The sequence below is a fragment of the Nyctereutes procyonoides genome, unplaced genomic scaffold (assembly GCF_905146905.1).
Source record: "Nyctereutes procyonoides isolate TBG_1078 unplaced genomic scaffold, NYPRO_anot_genome, whole genome shotgun sequence".
Taxonomy (NCBI): Eukaryota; Metazoa; Chordata; class Mammalia; order Carnivora; family Canidae; genus Nyctereutes; species Nyctereutes procyonoides.
Window position 1 is genome coordinate 25402323 of NW_026575037.1, and position 16594 is coordinate 25418916.

At 61.8% G+C, this 16594-nt stretch overlaps 1 protein-coding gene across 1 annotated transcript; it reads right to left on the minus strand.

The window, feature by feature from the left end:
• Positions 1 to 7487: 7487 nt before the first annotated feature.
• Positions 7488 to 13226, minus strand: TNNI1 (troponin I1, slow skeletal type). The gene is made up of 7 exons (XM_055319186.1): positions 13174 to 13226; positions 12678 to 12816; positions 11887 to 12018; positions 11268 to 11357; positions 9627 to 9803; positions 8698 to 8807; positions 7488 to 7843 (listed from the first exon to the last, which is right to left on the minus strand). The coding sequence occupies exons 1-6, from the start codon at positions 13224 to 13226 to the stop codon at positions 8700 to 8702; spliced, it is 699 nt and encodes a 232-aa protein (XP_055175161.1). The 3' UTR covers positions 7488 to 7843; positions 8698 to 8699.
• Positions 13227 to 16594: the final 3368 nt, after the last annotated feature.

Here is a 16594-nt window from a genome sequence, read left to right on the forward strand (position 1 = left end):
AACAGGATTCCTAGATTCCACTCAGCACATATGAACCCCAGGATGTCAAAGGCGCTGTCCTCACTCTGGATACTGGCTAGGGGCTGCCCGACAGGCGGGTGAGGGCCCAGGAGGCTCAGCTTTGGGAGAAGTACACACAGCGGGGGGGGGGGGGCGCTTAAGGCAGCTCAGGCACCCACAGCCCCACCTGGCTCCCGCGGTGTCCCCAGGGCGAGCAGCGGGGCCCAGGTGCTGTGTCCCTGGGAACCAGCTTCAGGTGGGTGAGTCGCGGCCCATTCCTGAGCCCAGAGAATCTTATCTCCCCTCATGGGTCAGAACTACAAGGTCAGCCGCAGCTCCTGCTCTGAGAGGGGTGAGACGGGTGAGAGGCAGCCCTGGGGTGAGGTGCTCCCCACCTGCCCCCCCTTGTCGCTGGTCCAGGACTGACGGGCTCCCCCCCAACCCCTGTGCCCTCCAGCTCTGAGAGCTCACAGCTGCAGAGCGGAAGCCTGGAAATCCAGGCACAGGGCTAAGGCAACTCCATCCCCAAACGCCCCCTCCTCCAGGGAGCCTTCCTTCTTGCCATAGGAGGTGAGGCGGGAGGTTTGAGGCACGAGAGCTGGACTGGGAGCCTGGAGATCTGGCTTCGAGCTTGGATTCTGCTGTTTACGAGCCACGTGACTTGGGACAAATCACGTTCGTTTCCTCCTCTGTGTAGTGGCAATCGTGATACTTCGGCTCCCAGGTTGTGGGGATCCATCGAGTCAATCACGGAGCGTTGGCGGCACGGGGGTGAGCAGTGTTAAGGGTGACAAAGTCCCAGAGGGTTTTGGACAGAAGCCAAGGCGGGACCTGGAGCCATCTGCTCTTCCACGGGAGGAACAAGAGGGCAGGATACTAATCTGTGTCCCTGGATGCTTCCCGGGAGCCAGCTCTCTCCCTGGGGCCCGGGGGAATGTTCTTTCCAAGACTGGTCAGTAGTGGCACCTCACCCTAGGAAGAAAAAAACACGCCCAGCCATGTGAAGCCTTCAGGGACACCTCGTGAAGCCAGGGCACAGGCAGGTGTCTGCAAATCCACAATCAGGCACCTTCTCTGTGGATATAAAAGCCCAAAGGCCGCAAGTTGGTTTGCAGATGACTCGAGAAATAGGGAAACGTAAATGAGGTACGTGCTAAAGCCCCGAGAGTTCCTTGAGGGCAGGCACTGTGGGCTTACCAGGCATTTTCTATGCGCCAGGTGCTGTGCCTGGTGGCTGTTCCTGGGGCGGCTGTAGGAGGCCCCACAAATTAAGCGGCTTCAGTCGACAGAGATTCGTTTTCTCACAGTCCCGGAGGGTGGAAGCCCAAGACCAGGCCGTTGGCAGGGACAGGCCGCGTCCACGGGCTCCAGGGGAGCCTCGCTCCTTGCTTCTTCCTGGCTCGGGTGGTCGCCGGCGATTCCCGGGGTTGCTTGGCCGACAGCTGGGTTATTCCGATCTCCGCCTCTCTGGTCGCAAGGAATTCTCCGCGTCCCCGTGTCTGTGTCCCCCTCTTGTCACAAAGGCATCAGTCATTAGGTGAGGGCGCACGGAATGCAGCAGGCGTGGAGCCCTTTCACCTCGATGACATCCGCAGAGACCTTATTTGCCCGTAAGGTCACACTCTTAGCTGCCAGGGGTTGAGGGTTAAACAGATCTTTTGGGGGCCCCACGAGCAGCAGGTGGCTCTGACTCCGGGGACACGAAAGCGGTCCAGCCGCAGACCGACCTCCCCGCTCTGGCAATGGAGACGCAGGCCCGAGCCTCACTGCAGAACGGGCTGCGATGAAAACCGAAATCGTGTCCTCGGGAGGGGTTGACTCTGACGGAGGGATGGGCAAGGCTGACACAGGAACGAACGTCCGGGTCGGGCTGCGGGGGTCAAGTGTCCGGAGAGGCCGCGGAGCGGACGCAGCAGGGCGAGGCAGGGGCAGACGTGCAGGCGGTTCCGGAGCCGAGAGGACGGGCGTGCCCGGGGAGGAGCACCTGCCGGAGCAGGGAAGGCGGCCGGGCCTCTGCGCGGGGCTCCGGGGGCCCCTCCGACCCTACAATGTGCGGAGCTTGAGGCAAAGGCGAGGGGCGGGGGCCTCGGAACGGGGAAGGTCGTGGACCCTGCGAGCGGACCGGGGAGGCCGTAGGCCGGGGGTCAGATCGGAGGTGGGAGACCACGCGAGGGGGCTGCTTGGGACAGACCACGGGAGAAACGGAGGGAGCGGGCCGGGCCGGGAGCGGGAGGCAGAGGCGATCCAGCCGCCACAGGGGACACACGCCCTGCCGCGTCCCCCTAGCCTGCGGGGCAGGGGCCCCGGACGACACGGGGATGCGGGAGGACGAGGAGGAGGGGGCCTGGGGGGACGGGGACGTACACCACTGGGGTTCTTCATCCTCAGCATCATGGGCCTCGTGGCCCGACAGCGCTTTGCCGTGGGGCCGTCCGTGCGCGGGGAGGCATCCGCCGCAGGCCTGGCCGCGGTCCTGGCTCTGAAGGTCCCTGAGGAAAGCCAGGGGAGCTGCCCGGCACACGCGGGCTGTGGGAGAGGGGTGCTCACAGGCAGCTTGGCCTGCGTGGACCACACAGCCGGCGGAGGCCGGGGGAGGGGCGGCCCCAGACCAGCCGGGGAGCGGGACGGAACCGCTGGAGATGTCTGCGCCCCCACGCTGGCTCCCCAGGCTTCTCGTGAGCGTCCCCAGAGCCCACGCCTTAGTCGCTCAGTAGCCCCTCAACTCTATGCCGGGTGTAGTAGGTGCTCAATAAAGGCTTGGAGAACTGCCTTAACTTGCTTTGGGAAGAGCAGGAAACCCCGAATTGGCCAAAAAGCCCGCTGAGTGCACCATTGGGAGCTGGGTCGGGGAGAAGCCGGGCGGGGGCGGGGGGCTGAGCATCCCGCGGCCTCCTGGACATGGCAAAACCGGGAGACGAGCATCGCAACCGGCAGCGTTGCTGGAGGCGGTGTCCGAGGTACGACCTAGCCAAGGTGAAGGTGAGCGTGCTTGACGGCCCAGCACTCGCTCCCCCGGGGAGACACGCTCCGGAGCAGGAGCAGCAGAAGAGAAGCAGGACGGTTCACGGTAGCAAGATTCTGGAAACCACCTCGGTGTCCGTCAACAGGAAAACGGATGCGAAAGTGATGACGGTCCTCCTGTCACGTCACAGCAGGAGTATGGACAGCGGTGGATTTTCCCACCTTCCCCTCGAAGGGGAAAAAGCAGGAAGCATGCATTTGTGTGAGTTTAACCAAAACCACGCAGAGGCAGACGGTGTCTTGCTGAGGAGCTCGTAAACGCGGGGCAGCGCGGTCAGGAGGACCAAGAGAACCCGGAGCCCGGAGCCCAGCATCCTGTTCGCCTTCGTGCCTTTGAAAGCCTTTGCAGCGCCCTGGTGCTTAACACGCGTGGCTGGCAGGCGGTCGTGCATCCTACGGCTCTTCAGCTGTACGTGCGTGAAAAACCACAAGCGTGTGCTGGGCACTTCCTCGGAGGAGGATCGGCCGGGATAGGGCTCACCAGGCGGGGAGGTCCGGGAGGCCGCAGCCGGCACTGGGGGAAGGGGTCCCCGCGTTCCTCCCGCCCAGAACTGAGGGCTCCGGGATCCCCTCCCCACCCCTGCCTACACAGCTCAGAGGTCAGCTTCTCCTTCTCCAGGGAGGCCTCGGTGGGGACCCAGGGGGACTCCTGGCCCAACGCGCACAGGTCTGTAAGTCGCACCCTGACATTTCAGGCTTATTCCCACCCGTGGGCACCCACTGAGCAGCTGCCTCCCAACCAGGCCAGTCTCAGGGGAGGCCGAAAACAAATAAATGAGGTAATCATGCTCATACCCTAAAAAATCCAGGGCAGGGGGTTCCCTGGCTTTGGGTTTTTACAAACTAATAATATTTCTTTTTTTAAAGATGTTATTTATTTATTCATGAGAATACACAGAGAGGAGAGAGAGAGGGGCAGAGACACAGGCAGAGGGAGAAGCAGGCTCCACACAGGGAGCCCGACGTGGGACTCGATCCCGGGTCCCCAGGATCAGCCCTGGGCTGAAGGCGGCGCTAAACCGCTGAGCCCTCCGGGCTGCCCTAATAACATTTCTTAAATACGAATACCCGAATGGTGTTGCCACCATGTCATTTTGCAAAATAAGAACATTAAAAAAAAAAAAAAAAGCAAAACCCACCTACCATCCTCCCCCTCTGTAAGTCAATATTTTAATACTAAAAATCATGAACTTGGGCGGGGGGGTGGGGGTGACTGGGTGATGGGCACTGAGGGGGGCACTTGACGGGATGAGCACTGGGTGTTATTCTATATGTTGGCAAATTAACAGCAATAAAAAATAAATTTATAATAAAAAAATAAATAAAATCATGAACTTCAGGCATGCATACTTTTAGAACAAAGGAGAGCCCTCATCACGGAGTCCATTTGGCTTCATGGAAACTTCCACGCCGCGGCCCTGACTTCCTCACCACGCAGTGGGGCAGCTGAAATTCGGGTCGCCAAGAGCTGACGAGCAGAACCGCGTCTGGGAAGCGTCCACCCCATGCGGGGACAGGCACGCCGCCGCATACCAGCTCCCCTTCCTCCGAGCAGCCCCGAGCACTCACAAACACGCACTCCTCCGCTGGGGGGCTCCGAGGTTGGAAACCCCCGCACCCAGGTGAGGCCATACTTCTCACCCAAACCTGCAGCAGAGGTTAACCCCCCGCCCCCCTGCCCTGGTCTGTGCTGAGCAGCGAGCGAGGCAGATGTTGGCCCTGGAGCCAGAGCCCGAGAGGTGCACCCACCACCTGCGCGGGTCACCAGGCCGCTGCTTCCCGCTGCGATACCAAAGCTGTACCCACATCTAGCTTTCTCAGGAGACTGGGGGTCCAGGGAACCTGTGTTTCCATCCCAGTTATGTCTGTGACCTTGAACAAGTCACTGCCCCTCTGCGGGCCTGCAGGCGTCGCCCGCAGTTCTCTGTGCCAGCGCCACGGGCTTGTGGGGACACACGCTGCTCAGCCTCGGGGGACCCACGGGCGGCTTAGGGGTGTGTCTTGGGAGTGAGAGAATGTCCTTGATCCTCGGCTCCAGTGAAGGAGCCTCGGGCTGGCCCGCGCGGGGGGATCCTGGAGAGGACGGCCCTGATGCGGGCGGGAGAGGAGGCTGCCGTCCGCGCTGGTCCCAGCAGGCTGTCCCAGTGTTCTGTAGCTTGGTCACCCACCTGGAACGAAACTGCCCCCCTGGCTGCCCAACCCAGATCCCTGCGGGGAGTCTGACTCACTTCGCGGGGGGCCTCTGGGGCTAATGTTTAACTGGGCCGCTCCCTCAGCAGGGCACTTTAGCCTGGGCCGTCCTGGGCCCCGGACGCTGGGCCTGACCCGAGTGCCCTGCTGGCCGTGGGCTCCAGACAGACAGGGGGCCCAGCCTCGGGTCCCGATGTGGACAGGGACCTCGTGGGGAGGGAGAGGCAGCAGCTGTGACCCAAGGGCTCTGGGACAGGTGGGGCGGGGTAGCATTGTGCCCTGGTCGTTCCTACCAAGGACGGAGGAGCACCTGGTCCCTCTCCAGCTGCACAGGAGATGCTTCCCCGGCTTTGCCACAGGCGTCCCCCCAGAAGCCCCCCATCCTCCACCCCCAGCTCTGGCCCTAGTGTTGGGGGGGAAGACAAAACCCTTGCACAGTTGGTGGCATTTGCTTCTCAGTTGACTATCTTTCCCCTCGCTGGGGTTACTGGAACTCCTCAGGTGCATATGCGGGGCTCCTGGCGCCCGGTGGTGTCCCTTCTGGAAAGCGGCTGGTTGGGCTCTCGTGGCAAATCTGGCCCCAGGAAAGGACAGCCCCAAAGGCAGGTTGGCCTAGGTCCCGACTGATGATGTGCAGCTATCAAACCCTGTAACTCAGGGTGGATTCCCTCACCTTGCCCAGCTGCCCAGCCTCTGGGTCCTCGTGCAGCCATCCAAGATAAGGGTATCTACTTCTTGGGGCGCCGGGGTGGCTCAGGCAGCTGAGTGGCTGACTTGGTTTCAGTTTCTGGTCAGGACATAATCTCAGGGACCTGGGATTGAGCCTCCACCCCCACCCCATCCCCACCAGATAGGGGCTTCATGTTCAGCCCAGCATGGAGTCGGCTTGGGGATTCGTTCTATTTTTTTTTTAAGATTTTATTTATTTATTCCTGAGAGACACAGAGAGGGAGGCAGAGACATTGGTAGAAGGAGAAGCAGGCTCCATGCAGGGAGCCCGACATGGGACTCGATCCCGGGTTTCCAGGATCACGCCCTGGGCTGCAGGCAGACGCCCCAGGAATCGTACCCTGTTGTGAAGGTTCAGTGTGAAGGTGTGTGGGGTCAACGTGCTGTAAGCGGGAGCTGCTCTGGGCCCCGGGGAAGCCCGGCTCCGGCCCCGCTCTCCGTGCATCGTGCATCGGGTCCGGGGTCAGCTCTCGGCCGAGCATGCCTCCCCCGGCCCCTCCCGAGGTCGCTCTCCCACCCCGAGCAGCTGCCCCAGGGAGCAGCTGGCACTGCACTTTGTACTCAGCTTCTGGTGCTTATGGCCAGTCATACGCTGGGAGCAGAGGGCAGGCCAGGGACTCGGGCGGGAGGAAGGGGGACTCCTCAGGGGGCCCAGCCTCTCCTGGGGCCAGCGTCCAGGTGAAAGAGTCAAAGGGCCCTGGTTTTGGAGGCTCAGTTCCGGCGTCGCCAGGCGTTGCCTCCCCTCCCCACCCCACCCCCCGCCAGAACTTCGGTGTCCACCCCGCGGAGCCTCTCCCGGGGGCCTGTGGGAGGGCAGGCAGGGAGGGCGGCTGCCCCTTCCCACATTGCACCCCAGCAGGCTCACAGCCCTCCCCAGGCGTTGGGTCCAGATTATCAGTGGGATGGAGCAAGGACCTGACCTAGAGGACAGATCCCTGGCCGGCCCCACCTTGAGACGAGTGGATGGAGGATGTGACCAGCAGTGTGGGGAGAAAATGGTTGGGAGGAGGGAGCGTGAATGAAGGTGGAGAGGGCAGGGGTCAGGACGGGTGAGCCCAGGGGCGGCGATGGGGAAAGGAGCCACCTGGTGGCCAGACACACAAGCACAAGGTGTCCCTGGGGCCGGGCCAGGGAGGCAGAGGACCAGGTGAGGGGCGGAAGGGACGTCTAGAACAGTCAGGAACATCCAGCAGCTGCCAGGGAGCGGTGGTCCAGGTTGTCAGAGAAAGGGGACTGGGACAGCAGGCGCGACGAGGGGCTCTGAGTAGAGAGGCCCACCTTGATGGTTGGGGTCGCTGGGAGGGCTGGGCTGTTCCAGAGGTTAGGCCTGGGGTCGTCTGAGCGTCCTGGGTGGTGACGGGTGATGTCGTATCATCACACTGGGACTGGGCGGCAGGGGCCCGGGGGACCTTGGCAGGCAGCTGCCAGTCCTTAGACCTCCTTCGGCCCCTGAGCTCCTGCCTGGAGCCGGCGCATCCGTCCCTCCGGACCCCCTCCCTTCTGAGCACTCACACGGTGCAGACATGACCGGCACAGAGGGACAGAGGTGACCAGGAGCCTGGATTTTAATGGAGAAGCTGGGATGCCCGGAGTGGGGGCACTCTACAGGTCAGAGAAGCAGTGGAGGGATGCAGCTCGGGGCCAGAGGGAAGGCGCTCTCACACCCCTTCCCCCTCAGCCTGGCGTCTACACCCCGCTAGGGCGAGGTCTTCAGACACGGGGGTTTGTCCTCTCGGGTGTCTGTTCAGTCCCAGTTCCAGAGGAGGGCGCTCAGGCCGGAGGGGAGAGGCGAGGGCAGGAGGGGGTGCCTCGGAGGGGCAGGGTGGGGTGCAGAGAGGCAGGTGAGCCGGGCTGGAGGGAGGAGCGAGACGCGGAAGCCCAGAGCGCGGGGCGGCCGGGCGGCCTGTGGGACAGAGGCAGACGCCGGGTTACAGCTTTACCGGTAGGACACAGAGCCCTGGGGCCTGGGCCGGCCGCCAGCCGGGGGGCTCCCAGGATACCCCAGCTTCTCAGCCAGGCCCGGGCTCCCTCGGCTCCCCTTTCTGAAGCCCTGCCCCTGCTCCCCACTAATCCGCCCCCTGTGCCCTCGGCCTTGCAGGCCTTGCCCTGCGTCTGCTAGCCCCTGCCCATCGCTTCCTCAGAGGAAAGCTCCGGAAAGCCTGCGGTGCCAGCCCTCGGCCCTCTCCCCGTCACCTCGCACCTCCCCCGGAGCGACAGTGGGGCTTTTCTGCGCCCTACACTTGCTGCTCTCTCCAGCAGTTTCCTCAGAGAGGGGGTGGTCTCGTCTTCTCTGGACGGACCCCCCCCCCCCCGCCGCCTGCCGGGGCCCGGGGACTCCGAGTTTGGGGTCCTTTGCCAGGAGGTATTTTTAAAAGCTTCGACTTTCCCAAAAGTCAGAGCCGGAGGGCCCTCAGGGCTCTCCAACCCGGGTGCTCCCAAGGTCCTGCAGGAGGGACCCCGGGGCAGGCCCCACCCCACAGTCGGGATCGAATCGCTCCAGGGCAAAGCCGGAGCGTTTGCAGGTGGAACGGATAGGCCGGACGGGGACGCCCTTGGAGAACGCTCCCTGCTGGACCCCCAGTGCTGCGGACGGGGAGCCGGGAGCGCCCCGAAGCAGGAACCACGCACCCAAGGTGTCGGGGTGCTGGAGCCAGGGCGGGCTGCCTCAGTGCCCCCCGCTGGGCCCATCGTCCCGGATCCCCCGTGAGCTGTTGGATTCTGGTGGGCCCCCCCAGAAGAGAGCTGGTCTCTAGCTACCTCTACTGCGAGGTCGGAGACTTGGCGGCGTCGAACATCTTCTTCCGGCCCTCCATCCCGGACATGGCCTCCACGTTCTTCCTCCAGTCCCCCACCTCCACGGGGCGTTCCTACGGGCGGGCCCCCCAACACGCGTCAGAGACCAGAGGGCAGCTGGGCCCCCCCATCACAAGAGAAATTTGCTGATGCAAAGTCAGCCTCTTGGAAAAGAGGAAATCCCGACACGCCGGCCCACGGTGGGGCCCAAGGACGCATGGGGGGGGGACTCGGGGAGGCTGAGGCTGCACGGGAAGAGGGGAGCCTGTCAGCTGGGCGCCCCGGCCTCCAGACCCAGGCCACCGCCTGCTCGGGCCCGAGGCCGGCTCAGGGCCACCTCTTCTGAGCAGCCTGCCTCCTCCCGACCTGGCCGGCTCTGCCTTTGACCAGCGGACTCGCGGCCTTGGGTTGTCTTCACACGCACGGCCCCAGCGCGGGCCCTCTGGAGCCCGACCCTCCCGAGCACGCGGCCGCGGCCCATCCGTTCCAGGGATTTGTTGCTGAATCTCTAATTTCTGTGCTCAGTGTCCTGTGACCACCATGATGTGCTGTCTTTCCGCCCCCGTGGGGACAGACGGGGGTCACCCTGGTCGCCCCGTCGCCCTAACTCCGCATCCTCTTGCACTGGCTACACTTTCTACCTTGTTGCTCGCTCGGGCTTCCTCTGCGTCCTACTTTCCTCCTCGGATGGCGAGCAGCCTGAGGGAGGGGAGCGAGTCTTCTTTCTCCCAAAACAGAATCACGAGACTTCATCCCTGGGCTCCCAGAGAGCTCCAGAATGTTCTAACAGGCCGCCTGGCCGCCAGCGGGAGCTCCTGCCCGAGGCCATGTGACGGAGTAACAGGGGAAGCTGAGGGGACAGGGGCCGAAAGGTTGAGGAGAGGAGTCCTCACCTTCTCTGTGTCCTCCTTCTTCACGGACTTCAGGTTGGCCCGCAGGTCCATAGACACCTTGTGCTTCGAGCCCAGGAGGGCCCTGAGCATGGCGTCAGCCGAGACCCGGACCCGGCGCAGCGGCGGGCGCTTGAACTTCCCACGGAGGTCCAGCACCTTCAGCTTCAGGTCCTTAATCTGCAGGTGGGAGGGAGCGAGGCTCCGTGGACAGAGAGCACCCGAGGGCCCCCTCCCTGAGGGTCTCGGACCTCTAGAGTTCAGCCAAAGCTACACCCCGACCTCGCCAGCTTCCCGGCCAGGCCCTCCGTGACACTCAGACCGGCCCCTCACTTCTGGAATCCCCACGACGTGCTTGTTGATGAATGAGTTGGGGCGCGGGGGGGGGGGGGGCTCAGACGGCCAGGCCTTGGGCTCAGGTCATGATCCTGGGGTCCTGGGATGGAGCCTGGTGTCAGGCTCCCTGCTCAGCGGGGAACCTGCTCTCCCTCTGCCCCTCCCCCTGCTTGTGCTCGCTCACAAGCTCTCTCTCAAATGAATAAATCTCTTTTTAAAAATGAACGAATGGGGCAGCCCGGGGGGCTCAGCAGTTTAGAGCCACCTTCAGCCCAGGGTATGATCCTGGAGACCCGGGATCGAGTCCCACATCAGGCTCCCTGGATGGAGCCTGCTTCTCCCTCTGCCTGTGTCTCTGCCTCTCTCTGTGTCTCTCATGAATAAATAAAATCTTAAAAAAAAAAAAAGAGCAAATGAGTAAATGGACAGATGGAGCCCATCAGCCATCCCTGTCACGGTCACGTGAATAGACGGGGCAGCTCCACCAACTCAGCACAAGTCCAGTCTGGTTCAGAAGCTGGGGCTGGGTGTGGGCCGCTCCTCCCCGTCCTACGGCCCCATTCCTGCCTCTAGCTAGTTCCTCCCCGTGAGCCCGCACAGCAGTTCACGGAGGGCGTGGGTCTAGTAGCGTGGATGAGCCCCCAGGCACTAGGCCCTGCGGGGAGTTCCGGGGTGCTATCTCTGGACAGAATCCTGGGGAGATTGGTGACGCCCCAAATCATTGTCGGTGCTGGGAGAAAGGGGAAGGAAGGAAGAGCCCTCTGATCCGCCCTCCCCCTCCTGCTGCTTGAACAAGTACCAGGCACAGCCCCCTCGAGCGGCAGGGGGACAGAGCACACACCCCACGCCCACACCCACACCGGGGGCCGCAGCCACCACTGGGTGACCTGGACCGACGTTCTCAGCCTTTGAACCCCAGCGCCCTCCTTTGTAAGGTGCAGATGAAGGTGCTGCATCATCCACAGGCGTGGAGGGAGGATCAAAGGGGCAAGGACATGAAAGCCAGGGACAAAGGGAAGTTGTCACTAGCGAGAGCGCGTGAGTGTGTGGGTGAACAAGGGCGGCAGCTCCCCTGCGACTGAGGAGCCCGTGGGTCGGGCCGGGGGCAAGTGTGTGCTTCTCAGCTGTGTGATTATCCTCTTCCTGCCCCGGGGGCTGGAGTGGGGGACCCAGAGCTTCCCAAGTGGCCACTTGCCAAACCCTGCAGAAGGACGGGGTCCTAGCCTGGGTGGCAGCGGGTGATCCCCCCCACGGCCCCCTGTGCCCCCGCCCCAGCCAGCGCCAGCCCCTCCGGTCCGGCGAGCTCACCTCCCTGGTGTTGTGCAGGCATTTGGCCTCAATGTCGTATCTCTCCTCATCCACCACCTCCACCTTGGCGTGCAGGTCCCGGCACAGGTCCTGGGGGAAGCAGAGGTCGATCAGACAAGGACAGAAAGAGGGGAGGGACCAGCAGCGCTTTCCTGCCTCCATGGCCAGCGCCCTTGCAAGGTCTGCATTCTGGACCCCTGGGGTGCACGGCTGCTGATAGCTCTTCACGCAGTTTTCTTGCAATAAAAATGACATAAGTGAATTGTAGCAAGTGTGAAAGCTATGCACTAAACAAAAAGAATAAGATACAGGCTACGAGTGATGCCTCCAGGGGGAGGTGACCATTGGTGACATTGCGGTGCATTTCCTTCCAGTCTCTTTTCTCCACAGTCGGCGGCACTTGAACAGTTATCGGGGTTTTACAGACATTAAAAACCGATTTGGAAGGGGAAGGACGGACAAGTCCTGGGGCTCCCTTCCTGCCCTTGTGAAATGGGATCCCCCAGCACCGCCTCCAGGGGCCCTGAGATGGGGATGAGCCACTTGTTAGCACAAGCTCCTGCTCCCCCCCACCCCCCACCCCCACCCCGGGGCCCTGGTGACAGCCCCGCAGACTCACCTGCAGGGCGCTGAGGGACAGGCCGCGGGTCTGCAGCGTGGGGATGCGCTCGGCCAGGTAGCGGGCCTTCTCAGCCTCCCGCTCCTCGTGCTCCTGCTCCCAGCACTCCTTGGCCTTGGCCAGCATCAGGCTCTGGGCGGGACAGAGCCTGCTGAGCCAGGGGCCCAGGGCCCTCAGGTCCCCACCCAGCATCAGGCAGGCGGCAAGGAGGACCCCAGGCTGGCACCGGCCTTGCCTCCGGCTCTACAAGCAGCGTGTTCCTGTACTGGTCGTACTGGTTGGGGCCCAGGCCAGGCCGCCCAGGAGCCAGCGGATGAGATGGTCGCAGGGTGATGGGGGCGGTGGCCAGGCAGGGCCGCGGGAGAGCAAACACGGGGCGCCCACACACAGGACCGCCGGGCCCGGGGGCCTGCTCACCCTCACAGTCTTTCTCTTACCCACTCCTGGCCTGTTTGGGCCCATGGAGCCCCAAAGAGAGAAACTCTTGCCAAAATAAAGCAAGGCCCTCTGGCTGTCACCAGTGGATTGGCCCCTGAAGCTGGTCGCTGCCTCCACCCGGCGGGAACCTGGGCAGGAGCCGGGGCTCCAGCGTCAGGCTCCCGCTCACTGACCACCTGGCTCCAGGTGAGGCCAGCCTCCCTCTGCCTCCCCCTCCCCCTCCTCCCCTTCCTCCTCCTGCTGTGGCCTCCTTCCTTTTTACCTTGCTCCAAGCCTCCGCACCCCCACAGACTGCTCCGCACCCCCCCAAGTCTCCCCCTGGATGTCCCCCCAGAGCCAGCACAAGGCCTCACCTTCAGCAGGAGTTTCCGGGAGGCCGTGATCTTGGGCTTTCTCTGCGGGTGAGAAGGGGACAGACGGGTGGTGAGGGAGAGGCTGCACCCCTGGAAATCTGGTGGAGGCCAGCACGCGTGCCTGCCCGGTTCACCATCACTACCCAGAACCCTCGCCACAGGGTCCCCTCAAGGGCCCCTCGTCTTTGTGATTTACCCCCTCAAGTTCGGGGGATGCTGCTGGAGTCGGCGACCTTGACCTTGACCTAGAGGCTGAGGCCCTCACTTTTCAATCCTGGTTCTAGTGCTGGGGGGGGGGGGGGTCCTGTGTGGGTCACATGACTTCTATGGGCGCCTCCCTTCCTCGTCCATAAACAAGGATGCTGCTGCCACCCACCGTCCTCAGTTCCCAGAGTTCCTACACACAGAATGACATCATGTGACATCACGGACACGCAAACGCTTTGGGAGGCACAGTTAGCGCCCGGCAGTCGCGGCCAGCACCCGGGTGACCCGCCTTGCACAGAAGCCCTGAATTTCATACACGAAGAAGTTTACCCTTTTAGGCATCGCAACTTTCTTTTCTTTTCTTTTTTTTTTAACGTCGACACCGTCCATATTACTCTTTCTCAGGTTTAAAGACATTGCTTTCTCTTGAAAATGAGTGAAAATATCAGTGAGGGTGACAAAACATGAGAGGCTCCTGACTCTGGGAAACGAACTATGGGTGGTGGAAGGGGAGGTGGGCGGGGGGTGGGGGTGACTGGGTGACGGGCACTGAGGGGGGCACTTGGCGGGAGGAGCACTGGGTGTTATGCGATGTGTTGGCAAATTGAATTCTAATTTAAAAAAATTTTTTTAATTAAAAAAGGGGAAAAATCATTGTTTTCTCTTCCTACTAAAAAATCCCCGGCAAAATAAATAAATAAATAAATAAATAAATAAATAAATAAGAATGAATGAGTGAGTAAATAAATAAATAAATAAAGTAAAAATCCCCGACATATTCCAGCCAACTAGACAGGCGCAGCCGTGTCCCCTCAGGGGAGGGGATAGGGAGGGTGCTCACCCCCTCACCCGCAAGGCTGAGAGGCCTTCTGAGCACCCGTTGCTCTTCGGGACCCAAGGCTGGCACTTTGGTGGCGGCCAGCGAGCGGCCACCTCGGGGACGTGGCGTGCGGGGGCGTCGCCCCGGTGGCTACTCTAGTGTGAAAGCAGAAGCCAATGGCCTTTAAGGGAGGAAAGGGGGGAATGAATGGGCTTCCTGTTGTAGGCACAGAACGTGGGACTCCCAGTCCGACCCTTCAGGGTGGTTGCTTCGTCCTTCCGCCTCCCAAAGTGAGGTCCGGGCTACATCAGCCCAGCGTGCTTGCGGGAGAACCGGCCTGCCTCCAGAATCACTGCTGTCACCGGGGACGCCCCGTCGCCCACCCGCGGCAACGTCGTTTCCTCACCGCTCGGTGAGCTCAGAGGCCACCTCGTCTGACTACCCATCAGTGGCAACTCAGTTTCCTACAGGACTATGGAAAAGTGGGGCGTTCGATTGTAACTGGGAATCCCTGCGCCGGTCCCCGTCCAGCACGGCTGCTAATCCCCACCCTTGCCAGTTCAGAGTCCACAGCCCTGTCCCTGCAGCTCCTCAGCCCGGGGGTGCAGAGGCTCTGCTCTCAGTAACCCGAATAAATCTGGGTTGTCGTAGGGTCAGAATTATCTAAGACCTGAGGGGAGTGTGAGGACACCTCTTTGCTCCTCCCTCAACGTTTGGTCACTGGGCAGCGGGTAGAAGAACCCAGTGATGATCCCTTGTTGCTCTGGCTTGGCACAGGATTGGCTCTGCAAGAAAAAACCCCAGATGGTCCCTCAAGGCTGGACAAGTGATCGGAGCAAATGAGGAGGAACGTGCCCAGCGCTCAGCAAGGATGCAGAGTCACACCGGCCGTGCTGTAGCCCTAACCCCTGATGACCTTCCGGTGAGGCCGTGCCCACGGAAGCCCCTGCCCGGAATCTTCACTCAACATTTCTATTCTCTGGAGAATTTGCTCGGCCCCTGGACAACCCCCCCCCCCGCCTCACCCCACCTTCACCAGTCTGAAGACCTAACCAGGAAAGACATACCCCAGATCTCACTTACCTCGCTTTAGGGATCCATCACAGGAAGGACAGGAGAGAGCAAAAGACAGAGCGTGAGCAATTCGTATCACATTTGCAACAGCAGAACCACGTAGACGAGCTCGGGCAGGGGCGGGGTGGTGCCAGGCACACAGCAGAAGGAAATGAGGCATCGGGCAGGGGGCCAGCCCAAGAGTGCCAGCAGGACAGAATGAAAGTCCAGGGGGCCTCGGGACTACTGGAGGTCTTGCGGGGAGCTGCGGCCCGTCAGCTGGGGGAGGGGGGCTCAGGGAAGCCTCACCGCCCGGTTCCAGCATGTGAAAGCTTCCAACCTTGGCCTCGTGGGCAAATTCCCAAAGCCATGTTCATCTGCTGGGCCAAAGTCACATCGAGGCCGAGCACATGGGCAAGCTACCTGAGCCACCCAGAGACACCCTGAGGTCTTCCCCAGGGAACCTGGACGTGGGTTCTGCTCAAAGTCTAGGACACGTGGTGGCTCAGGACTGTTCCTGTTCTAGAACCTGGCTTCCTGGGGGCCTAGAGGAAGGTGCCTCCCCTCTGGGGCCGAAATCTGCGGCAAAGGGCTTGGCCGGCCTAGAGACGGGGCAGGGGGCGGGGGGGGGGGGCTACTTACACTTCAGGCATGGTGGCGGTTGGTCGGGGGGCAGCACCTGGAGGCACAAAGCAATCATCAAGGTGGGAAAGGTGGAAGGCCTGCAGCCCGCCCCAGCTGGGCCCTGGGGCTGCGCCAGCCCGGGCCAGCCCGACAGCAGGAAGAAGGATTCGGACGGGATAAGCACTTGTCCATCGGTTCTTTGTTTTCATTCATTCGCTCATTCGCTCACGAGAGAGAGCAATCTTACAAAAGCAAAGAAGCAATGGATATAAGAACCAAAAGGAGCTCTGTTGGACAGGTATGTAGGCGGGGCGGGGGGGGTCTGCAAACCATGGCCCCCAGGCCAAATCTGCCGTCCCCCACCCCCACCCCACCCCAACCCCCACCCAACCCTCCTGCCTCCCGCCTCTTTTTAAAAAGCTGAAAGGGTTGTAAAATAAAGAATATGCAACAGAACATTGCGTGGCCTGCAAAACCTAAAATATCTACTATCAAGCCCTTTCCAGAAACGTTTGCCAACCCCCGCGGAACAGAATGGAATCCACAGAAATCTGTCCGAAAACTGAGGTCCTGGTGCCCTAAACACCATGTCGCATTCAGAGTGTGTCCTGGGGCTGAGGGTGGTCACGGAAGTCCCCAGGGAGGAGACCGTCTGAAAGGTGGATGGTGCAGAGCCAAGATGGAGCACAGGTAAGTGCCACCTGGCACAACTCCAGGGGGCGCCGTGCACACGCTGGGCCATGTCCTGGTGCCCGGGGTGCCGTGCCCAGGCCCGGCAGTGTGACGGGCACCCCTGGGTAGGGCGGTGAGAGGCCCTACCAAATCCTGCCTTCTACGTTCATCTTTATCCTGACCCGCTCCAGGCCAGCTCTCCTCTGTAAGAATCGGGGTTAGACAAATCGTTGTCCACTTAAAAAAAACTCTTCACCCCTTTGTTCAAACCAAATTCTAATTGGAAGCAAAACAAATTCCAGCAATAAGAGCAAACGGCACAAGCTGAAGGGGGGACATAGGAGCCCCGTGGGCCTCTGCGGTGGCCCCTGGCTGTGGAGCACTGTGAAGGCCCCCGACGGGGGTTGTTCTGGGGCTCCCTTTAGTCCCGACAGTTGGAGGACTCAGGCCAAGAAGGGGGTCCCTTGAGGCCTCACAGGGGGTGACTCCAAAACCAGACCCAGCTCAGCATCCTGCAGGGCCTGGACCAAGAGCGTTCCCG

Excerpts from the sequence above, each read along its gene's own strand:
- TNNI1 (XM_055319186.1), bottom strand. The coding sequence starts at position 13,226 with ATGCCTAAAAGGGTAAACTTCTTCGTGTATGAAATTCAGGGCTTCTGT. Across the intron at positions 12,817-13,173 it reads ATTCAGGGCTTCTGTGCAAG|TGATGGTGAACCGGGCAGGC; the intron begins GCGGGTCACCCG and ends GGTTCTGGGTAG. Across the intron at positions 9,804-11,267 it reads GCCTGCACAACACCAGGGAG|ATTAAGGACCTGAAGCTGAA; the intron begins GTGAGCTCGCCG and ends TCCCACCTGCAG.